This window comes from Tachysurus fulvidraco, chromosome 21, assembly GCF_022655615.1.
Source record: "Tachysurus fulvidraco isolate hzauxx_2018 chromosome 21, HZAU_PFXX_2.0, whole genome shotgun sequence".
Lineage (NCBI taxonomy): Eukaryota > Metazoa > Chordata > Actinopteri > Siluriformes > Bagridae > Tachysurus > Tachysurus fulvidraco.
Genome location: NC_062538.1, coordinates 2963497 through 2974832, shown reverse-complemented (window position 1 = coordinate 2974832; position 11336 = coordinate 2963497). Strand labels below are relative to the sequence as shown.

The 11336-nt window shown below is 36.6% G+C and overlaps 1 protein-coding gene across 1 annotated transcript; it reads left to right on the top strand.

Moving 5' to 3' along the window:
- Positions 1–409: 409 nt before the first annotated feature.
- Positions 410–11320, top strand: hnf1bb (HNF1 homeobox Bb). The gene is made up of 9 exons (XM_027153446.2): positions 410–897; positions 3816–4015; positions 4246–4507; positions 4731–4945; positions 5817–5962; positions 7279–7399; positions 7804–7947; positions 8083–8180; positions 9993–11320. The coding sequence occupies exons 1-9, from the start codon at positions 539–541 to the stop codon at positions 10011–10013; spliced, it is 1566 nt and encodes a 521-aa protein (XP_027009247.1). The 5' UTR covers positions 410–538; the 3' UTR covers positions 10014–11320.
- The last annotated feature ends 16 nt before the right edge of the window (positions 11321–11336 follow it).

Sequence of the window (11336 nt, the reverse complement as noted above, 5' to 3'; positions counted from 1 at the left end):
AGTCAGGGCTCCGTACAGCTCTTTGTGCACATTTGGACCTCTTAGTTCCAGTGATGTGAAACTGTAATAAAAATAATAATAAACGTATAAAAACATGTGGTGACTGATCGGAAGGTCATGGGTTCGAATCCCCGGTCCACCAGGCTGGGCCCCTGTGCAGGGCCCTTAATGCTCAGTTGTATGAATCAAAATAAAAATGTAAGTCACTCTGGATATGGGAGTTTGCTAAATGACAGAAATGTAAATGTAATTCTGTAATGCGTTAGAAGTACTGTGCCTTAGCCACGCCCACAGCACAATGTGCCCCGCCCCCTCAACAGGTGCGTTATCACACCTCAGTGCGATCTCTCACAAGCCCCGTAGCCGACTACAGCCTAACGCAGAAGTGTTAGTACGGACACACACACACACACACACACACACACTTACACACTTACACACACACACACACACACACACACACACACACACACACACACACACACACGCACGCAGCTACATTCCCCCGAGCTGTGAGGACCTCCTCACCACCGGCTTCATGTTTGCTGACATGGTGTCGCAGTTGACGTCTCTTCAGCAGGAGTTACTGAGCGCCTTGTTGGATTCGGGTCTGACCAAAGATGAGCTCGTCCAGGCGCTGCACGATCTAGAGCCGCGTCCGCCGCACTTCGCGATCAAAACCGAGAAGCCTCTGTCCCCAGCCAGCGTTAACGGTGCCAGCGATACGGACTCCAAACCGGTGTATATGACCCTGCAAGCCAGAGGGAGTAAAGTGTCCGGGGATGAAGGCTCAGAGTCCGGGGAGGACTTCGATACGCCGCCCATCCTAAGAGAGCTGCAGGCGCTGAACACCGAGGAGGCGAACGAACAGCGCGCCATGGTGGAGCGCATGCTGGCGTGAGCGCGCACTCACTTCACCACATACACACTCTGCTCACATCAGCTCTGTGCTACACACACACTAAATACACCACAAAGACCAAAGACTTCTCTACCACTTCTCTACAACTTAAAACACACACCTAGGCGTTTATTAAGCTCTTGTTATTTGCGTAATTTACCATTTACGCGTTCGCTTTATTGCTGCATAACTACACTTCTGTTAGATAGAACTGATTTATTATTGAAGTAATATGTGTGTGATAGTAGACTTGTACAATACACTTACAATAAGCTCTCGAGCACGGCAGCACTAATAGCCTAAATATGTATAAATAAAGTTATAATATATAAATCACTCATCCATATTAATACAGAATTGTAGCTATTACTAAAGACTAAAAAGTGCTACCTATGTATACTTAAAAAAACACACATATGAACACCAGGAGAACTCAATTCTTTAGAACTTCATCGTGTCTTCAAATCAAAAACCTTTTTTATCTGTAAATTTCCCTTGTAACCAAAAAACTCTGGTAATCAAGCCACCTGTCTATTTGAATGTTTCTAACCTGCTAGTTACTTTCATTAGTATCACAGGCCTATCACACTTGACATTATAAACATAAACCATGTCATAAACCATAAAGTATAGTATCATGGTCCAGACTTTGATAACCGTGTATGGGTCATAAATTCAAGTCATAGTAGCACAGTAAAGGAATAGAGGAATTTTTTTAACTTAAAAAACTCATTATTATGCTTCATAATAGTGTTGAATTAAAGCTTGTGTTTAACTGATTGACTCTTGCAGTGTTAAATGAACACCACTTATATCTTTAATTTGACACATACTGTACCGTGTTTGGTTCTTACTTATAATATTGAAAAAAATTGGTTGAAAAACTTTATTTAAGTCTTACGGCGTGGGTGTGTATCTTACCTCAGTAAGAGCCGCACTGCGTATTTTACTGTCGAAGTACAGAATTATTTTAACAGTCATACAGATTAAACTTTAGGAATTTATTTTAGGGGGGGAAAATAGTTAAAATAATAAATTAATTTGTTATTAATAAAGCTCAATTACTGATATTTTAATAGACAAATTTCAAATATATATATATTTTTATTTTATATATATATATATATATATATAAAATAAAAATATATATATATATAGTTTACATGTGTATATGTAGTACACGTATATATAATTTTACAATTCAAATTATTAGTAAATTATTATTTACAAATTAGGTACACAATGTTGACATCACATCAGCTGCTACAAAGCCAATTAATATGTTTTTTTTTTTTTTAAATAATATAATAAAAAGACATATCAGGATCTCCATGATATCTCATAAAATTTTGTTGACATAATTTTTGATGATATCCCATTTGTTCCCGGAATTCCGAGCAATTCCCGGACACTCCCGTATTTATTATTTTTCTTTGCACCTGCAGTTGGATCTATTTCTTAAAATATAACCAGGTTAGTACTTAAAAGCACAACGACCCAAAATAAATCAATCATTTACTTAAGAAGAGCGAGAGAACGAAAGAACAGCTCCATTACTCTCCCCTTTCTTCATCCTGTGAGGTTCATATCTGAACACAGATCCTGATCCTGTCTGTGTGAAATTAAAGACCGTCTCCGCTCTTTTTTTATTTCTGTTCTCACAGGATCACAGTCTCTATTCACACCTCCACTCGAGCGTCACCACGTGCAGTTGTTTATATTCATTAATTTCTATAAATCATAAACAGAAGGACAAACAGGCTCCTGATTGGAGAGAAAATACGTCTAGTTATTCATTGTCTAAAGCTATAGATGTCAATCCACACACTTCCAAGGGACTTTTTTCCTAAAACAAATAACGTCTGAGGATTGAAGTGAAGTGTCTGTACTGATCCCCTGGAATACAGATTCCATTATTATTATTATCATTATACACACACACATTAACACACACACCCACACGCTCACACACACACATACACATACACACACACACACACATATTGAATGTGTATATATATATATATATTCCCTATAATTAGCAACGTGTAATAAATATATTAAGAAATATTAGCAATATAAAAAATAGAATAAAAATGTGCAATATTTAATAAATATATTTTCTAAAATGTATAATAATAAAAACAAACTTTTTGCAATGATTGGATTTAAATTCCTCTAGTTTTCCTACATTTTCTGAAAATAAATAAATCTTTCTGAATTTAAATCTTACCATTGCAAAAAGGTTTGTTGTTGTTATTATTATTATTATTATTATTATTATTATTATTATTATTATTATTATTATTATTATTATTATTATTATTATTATATATTTAATTAAATATATTCATTACATATCAACAATAAGTCGTATAGATTAATAAATATTATTTGCACTGACAGAATAATTCGGTGTGCAATCTGAAATCATCAGAAATATCATTTTACATAATCTCATGTTATAGTCTAGTAAATCAACATTATTAACAGTAACACAAATAAATATAATAATATAAGAATAATAAAAATACCAGTCTGTAGTAATAAGTACTAATACGTCGGATTAAGCGTCCGGATACGTTTAGATTATTTTAAAATAAAAGAAAAAGGAATAGATTATAGATTATTATAGATGATAAATTATGACACACTAATAATAAACTGTTTAGTGTATGCTGTAAGCTAATAAGAAGTAAAAGAAGATGAAGAGTCATCAATGGGATTTTCATCATCATCATCATCATCATCATCATCATTTTCTTCTTCTTCTTCTTCTTCTTCTTCTTCTTCTTCTTCTTCTTCTTCTTCTTCTTCTTCTTCTTCCATCTTAATGTTAACGGTAGTACTACAATAATTGTTGTAGTAGTATTTCTCTTGTCACTGATATGGGTTGCTCTGTTTTGGATGATAGGGAGGATCCATGGCGCGCTGCTCGAACTATTAAAAGCTACATGCAGCAGCACAACATTCCGCAGCGCGAGGTGGTGGATGTAACAGGATTGAATCAGTCTCACCTCTCGCAGCACCTGAACAAAGGAACACCGATGAAAACAACCAAACGAGCCTCGCTCTACGCCTGGTATGTCCAGAAACAGCGAGAGATTGACCGGCGTAAGTCAGCTATTATTATTATTATTATTATTATTATTATTATTATTATTATTATTATTATTATTATTATTATTATTATTATTATGCTTTAAAACAATGGAGCACATTCTGTCCACCAAAACCTTTTCTCTATTAGTAGTCGTTCCCATATTAATAACGTCTGTATAAGGTATAATAACGTAACAATACTAAAACGTCTTCTTGGTTGACCTTGTGATTGATTTCCACAGAGTTTGATCGTGTTCAGGCCTCCGGTGACTCGGGCACTCAGGATCAGGTCCTGTATTTTTTCCCAGAATTCCACCAGAGTGGGCAGAACACAAGCTCTGCGTCAGGGACGCTCACCGACGAAGGTGCCCAGGGTTCAAAAAGAATGAGACGGAACCGTTTTAAATGGGGACCGGCGTCTCAGGAGATCTTGTACAAGGCCTATGAGAGACAGAAGAACCCCAGCAAAGAGGAGAGAGAAGCTCTGGTGGAGGAATGCAACAGGTAGACTTCTATTCATTGTCAAATAAATCTATGGAATTATACAGGTGACTCTGAGGTCACGTATGAAGAAGAAGTTAGTCAGCGCTTTCCTCTGAGGATGCTAGCCATGTCATGTCATGTGACAGGATGGAGTAAACAGGACAGGAGAAGTAAAATTAATAAAAACTACCAAACGTTAGAAAGGTAATGATGAAAGGTTGAAGTGTTTTTTTTTCTTCCTCAGGGCCGAGTGTGTACAGAGGGGCGTGTCACCATCTAAAGCTCATGGTCTGGGCTCGAACCTAGTCACGGAAGTCCGCGTCTATAACTGGTTTGCTAACCGGCGCAAAGAAGAGGCCTTCCGACAGAAGCTGGCGATGGACACGTACCCTGTTCACAGCTTGAACTCCTTACTGCCTCACGCACACAGCCAGCACCATCACAGCAGCCCAGATATGAGTAAGACTCACTTCCACTACATGCCTCTACCTCACTCTTCTGTCTTTATTTATTTATTTCGGAGGGAACCCGAGAACTGGAACATTACTATATTTACAACATTAATTAACACCTTTTACCAAAGGGTGAAAATCATTCTCAAGTTGTTAGCTAATGCAGGTCAGAATAAGAAATGTGAGGAAAAAGAGGAAGGCAAACGAGGCAGCGAGTACAATGAAGGCTGAGTGTCTATGTGTTTTCGTGAAAAATTCCTCTCTTTGTTAACACACAAAGCCACACCTTTAGACACCTTTAACAGCGGAACACATAAAAGTCTTGCCTCATGCTTGGGGTCAGACTTCGGTTAACTCTGGAATCAGGGCTTGGCAGATACGAGTCAACACACACACACATAAATCACTCACTTTAAGAAACGGTTTTAAGAACTTTTCAACTCGTTCACAAAGTGTTAATTAATTACACCTCGTGCATCTCTGCTGCTGTGAAACATGACGAATTTGGTTCCGTGTTTGCAGTCGGATCGTGTGTTACGTCAGAAGTGTGTGAGTCACAGAACTGTGAGTTTACATATATTGTGTATTCTGCAGCAGCCCATGATCTTAGGTTGTGTGTTCGTGTAGGCAACTGATTAGAAAAAAACCCCAGAAATGTACAGCTAGAGAGAGAGTTTCTAAGAAAGAACAGAGAGAAACTGAAAGCTAGCTGAAGAAAAAGGTCACAACTGACGCGTCGGTGTGTTTATTTGGGACGAGCTGATAGTATGGTATGTAACAAACAAGAGGTCAGATATGTGGAGTGTGTCTGTGCAGCCAAAACACACCGTTTCAAGTATGAATGAAATTTTATTGTTCCATCCGATCCGTCCGTACAGAACTCCGATACAGCCAACAGGGATCCGGCGACGTCACTTCGTCGACGAGCATCGGTCACCATGGCAACAGCCAGTCGGTGTTACAGCAGGTGTCTCCACCTGTCTTGGACCCCTGTCACAGCCTGTTGTCCCCTGAAGCCAAGATGGTGAGTCAAGATGACTGGATTTCATAACATGAAGGCTAAAACAGAGCAAGCCTCAGAGTTTCTGCACACTCGTGTGTATTGTTTACCTGGCCACAAGAATCTCCTCAGAATTCTGTCAGTTACCTTCGGCACCTTCAGGTGTTACAAAATTACGTTACCCAAACTCCTCTGAAACTACAACGTCTTGTTCGAACGAAACGTGTCAATGAAAAAAAAAGCCGTAATATGTTACTATTATAGGAAAATAATCGACAGTAACTCCGATTTTTAATTATTCTACTATTTTTTTTTTTTTGCTCACGAAGCCGATCCTGTCTAAATATATACAAGATTTATTTCATCACTTGCGTTAATCAAGTGAGATTTGACTAGATCACGTGTTTCGCACGTCGGTTCTTTTGGCCTTAGGAGCTAGCTAGCTTAATAATATCGCTTGTGACTGGATTAAATCTGTAAAAAAAAAATTGTGACATCACAAATCACTTTGGTCCCAAGCATAAAAACAAGGCATATCAGTATATCAAACATTCACTTGAATGCTCTGTACGTCTGACACTTTCTACGCCGGCGTTTAACCACGCCCGCTTTTAACTCCGTGCTACGTAATCATGACGTTTGTGCATTGCCATGTTCTGCGAGCCATGTGGTAATGTGTTTATATATAACTTGGAGTCTTTTTACCTGTAGGCCAGTTGTTTCTACACATTCTTAGAAGAAAAGTTTCAATCTTTATGCTTAAAGGGTTCTAACGGGCGCTATTTTCTAGTTAGAACCCCTAAAATTTTTATATACAATTGAACCATATACAATAGAATTAATGGTTCAATTAAAAGAACCCTCCACAATGCAAAGTTTGTCCACAGGAGCTCTTTGTTGTCACTTTAGAACCTTTTATCATAAAGGTTTTTTTTTTTTTTTTTTGAGAACACCAAGGTTTTATATAGAACCCTGAACCATTTGCATATAATTTGTTCATTTCTATAAGCGAAGAAGAAGTGAAAGTTCTTTCGGAGACGATACGGCGTGTCAGTTTCATGTACTGTAGCATGGACTGGTCTCCAGAGAATTGCGTGAGTGGGCAGATCTCATAGTGCTATAATATCATTACTCAACTTTATGGCTGGTGGACGAGCCCTCTGATAAACATGAGTCACTGCGTTTCCTCACCTCATGTGCTTTCTTTAAATTTACACAGAATCTCATTGTGTGAAGATATCCACAGTGTTTATTCTGAAAGACAAATAAGAACCCAAGCATTATTCTCGATGTCTGTATTCACATTGTGTGTGTGTGTGTGTATATGTGTGTGTGTCCAGATTTCAGTCTCGGGTGGAGTCTTACCCCCTGTGAGCACTCTGACTAACATCCACAGTCTGTCTCAGTCATCTCACCATCACCAGCAGGCTCAGAGTCTCATCATGACCCTCGCTGCACAGAGTCGGTTCTGCACCATTTCACCCACATTTATTCCCCACCAAACTCTTAAGCTGTTAATAGACAGTACTAATAATATTATTCGTGGTGTGAATAGTATTCAGGTTCTTTTTTCCGTATAGATTAATACCACATCAAAGTGTCTATGCAAAATAAGTCATTTTTTTGTGTCACACCCAAGATAACATCTCGGCTAGTACAACAAGGTACAATAGGTAGATTTCTAGAACCTTCTTCCATAAAAAATATCAGGATCTATAAAGGTATATGTGTGGATATGCAATATGGAAATGCCACATGTCAATCCTGTCTCAAAAAAAAAAAACCCTAAAAAACTAACAAAAATAAATAAAATAGACATTTGAAGTGTCATGCATCCTGTAACAGCATCATTTTTTTCCCCTCAGGCCTGAGCGCTCCTCCGTCTCAGAACATGCCCATCATTAACAGCGTGTCGGGACTGACGGCGTTACAACCCATGCAGTTTTCACACAGCCCCAGCCTCACACCTCTTAGCAATGCACACCCATCTCAGCAGGCTTACACACACAGTGAGTACACGACACGTCTTTACGTAGCTACTGCACGTTTAACAACTAATAACTAATAATGTAACACGGTTTATTCATTCTTGTTAAATTCGGAGTTAACGATGATAACGAATCGGATTTTGTTGCCTTTTCAAGTGTACTCGCCCAAGCAGGAGCCTCCTCAGTACTCTCACCCGTCTCGATTCTCCTCCATGGACCCCGGTGCGATCTCTCATCTGGGTTCCAGCAAGCAGGTAAGTCTTCATATTTACACATACTCTGTCAAGCACAGTAATGCAATTCGCCATTCATGGATGAAAGCTAGCTGGTGGATTGGAATCGAAGGTGGAGTAACGTAACCGAACGTAACGTAACATATCGTAATGTAATGCAACATAATATATCACAATGTAACAGAGAGCAACATTATGTAACATATAGTATAATGTAATGTGGCTTAACATAACATAAAGGAATGTAACATTATGTAATGTAACATAACAAAACGGAATATAATGTATAGTAAAATATAGCACAACGTAGCGTAACGTGCTGTTACATAATATATAATGTAATGTAGTGTAACAACATAATGTACTATAAAGTAAAATATAACACAACATAGCGTTACATAATATATTATAATGTAACATAGCATAACATAACATAAAATGATGTATCAAAGCGTCATGTCATGTAACATAATGTCATAAAACCAAATGTAACATAGTGTAACGTAACAATGTAAAATAGTGTAACATAATGTCATTTAACGTAACATAATGTAACATAATGTAACATAATGTCATGTAATGTAACATAATGTAACATAGTGTAACATAATGTCATGTAATGTAACATAATGTAACATAGTGTAACATAATGTCATGTAACTAACATAATGTTGTAACAAAACCTAATGTGACATAGTGTAACATAATGTCATGTCATGTAAAATAATGTCATGTAACAAAACCGAATGTAACATAGTGTAACATAATGTCATGTAACGTAACATAATGTAACATAGTGTAACATAATGTCATGTCATGTAACATAATTTCATGTAACAAAACCGAATGTAACATAGTGTAACATAATGTCATGTAACGTAACATAATGTAACATAGTGTAACATAATGTTATGTAAAGTAACGTAATGTAACAGTGTAACATAATGTCATGTAACGTAACATAATGACATAGTGTAACGATATAATGTCATGTATCATAATGTCATGTAACAAAACCTAATGTAACATAGTGTAACAATGTCATGTAACATAACATAATGTAACATAGTGTAACATAATGTTATGTAACGTAACGTAATGTAACAGTGTAACATAATGTCATGTAACATAACATAATGACATAGTGTAACAATATCGTGTCATGTATCATAATGTCATGTAACAAAACCTAATGTAACATAGTGTAACATAATATCATGTCATGTAACATAATGTAACATAGTGTAACATAATGTCATGTAACGTAACATAATGTAACATAATGTCGTAAAAAAACCCAAATGTAACAGTGTAACATAATGTGACACAGAGTAACAATATCATGTCATGTATCATAAAGTCATGTAACAAAACCTAATGTAACATAGTGTAACATAATGTTATGTAATGTAACATAATGTCATAACAAAACCAAATGTAACATAATGTGACATAGAGTAACAATATCATGTCATGTATCATAATGTCATGTAACAGAACCTAATGTAACATAGTGTAACATTACACAACACATAACATAACAAAACATAACTTAACATAAATAATATTATCATTATGTTGTAATCATATAAAATCTAATTAAAGTAAATAGGTTTTTATGTAAAATAGTCACTTAAACAAAAGACCAAAACATGATCCAGTACATTTCAGCTCTTATTTCTGAGTAACATATTAAATATCCTACTATGTGTTGCACTTTCTGGTATTTTGATCTAATCCAGAGCTTTGCTCTAGTTAAAAACTTTGTGTCTATATTTAAAGTAGCTCATTCCCTGTACTTGTACTGTACTAATACACTCTTCTTTCCTTCAGTGCCCTTTGCAGGCCTGGTAACATTGTACAGGTGTGAAAAGACTTCTTCGGCAGCTAAGTGAAGAGAGTGCCTTACCGCAGCGGCCTTGACGACTTCTCGAGCCAAAGAACCGTAAAGGAAAAGCACTACAATCACTAAAGAACACAGAGTACATCGGTTTTTCACTTCATACACCAGACAAGAAGGTGACGGCGGAAGAAGACTGAATCTGTGGCACAACATAACATTAGCATCACGGCATTTCCTGTCCAAAATACCAGCAACCGTCAGAACGAGCCACGTCCGCACTGAGTAGTGAACATTCTAGCGTTCATAAACACATATTCTCACTTTCAACAGGTCTCGGTGGTGTAAATATTCCTAAATAAGATGCTTCTAAAGTTTCAGGTCAGATTTAAGCTAAAGAAATAGAAAATAGCGGTAGTTATTAGAGAATTATGCTAGTAGAATTCCAATACTGTATAGGATTAAATTTCATCAGATCATTTTATTTTTCAAGGTTTTTTTTCTCTTCCCCCTCAGTCCTTTTGCTTATAACAGAGATCAGAAGAAAAACTGAAGTTACTCTCAGGGACTGATTTTATGCATAAAGAAATATCTTGCTTTAAAGATCCTTTGTGGAAATTGTGGTCTTGTTTGAATCATATTTATGTTTCTGTAAACCTGTAAATGATCATTTCTTTCCTTTGATCTACGTCTTATAACTTACATCTGTATCCGTACCTGAGGGCTTTTATGTACATATATAACTGCATTAAGTTGATTTTATTGCCCGGAATGCTCGGTGTGCTAACAGCTTGAGGCAGATTCGGGGGAAGTACAGTAAGATAGGGGGTAATAGGGAGGGGTGTTTATTTTAGATTCACCTCATTAGGTCTATTTCCTCTGACTCTGACCCCATCCTCTGTTCACACGGTGTACAGAATCACGCCACGGAAATGAGCGAATGAAGTCATTCAGCTTTTTTTTTTCTTTTATTGTACAAACTTTGCAGACTGTGTTTAAAACAGACCTATTTCCTGAGAGAAGACAACAATTAAGCTTGTACGACAAGAGCATGCGGAATTTTGAAAATTGATGCTGATCATTCAAATTTGTTTTAAAAAAGTCACATTTCAGTGTATTATATAATGAAAAACAAACACGTGTAGACTGTACATTAGACCAAGGACAAGCTAATAATATAAACAGTAATAATAGTGTGTAATATAATGTAATATGATCATTACTTTCCTGTTGTTTCGTTGTTGTTTGTTTATACAAATTATTTTCCCAGAGCTTTGTCTAGCAAATATTTCACAAAATGTATTAAATTTGTATTTGGTTATTCTTTTTGCAAATAA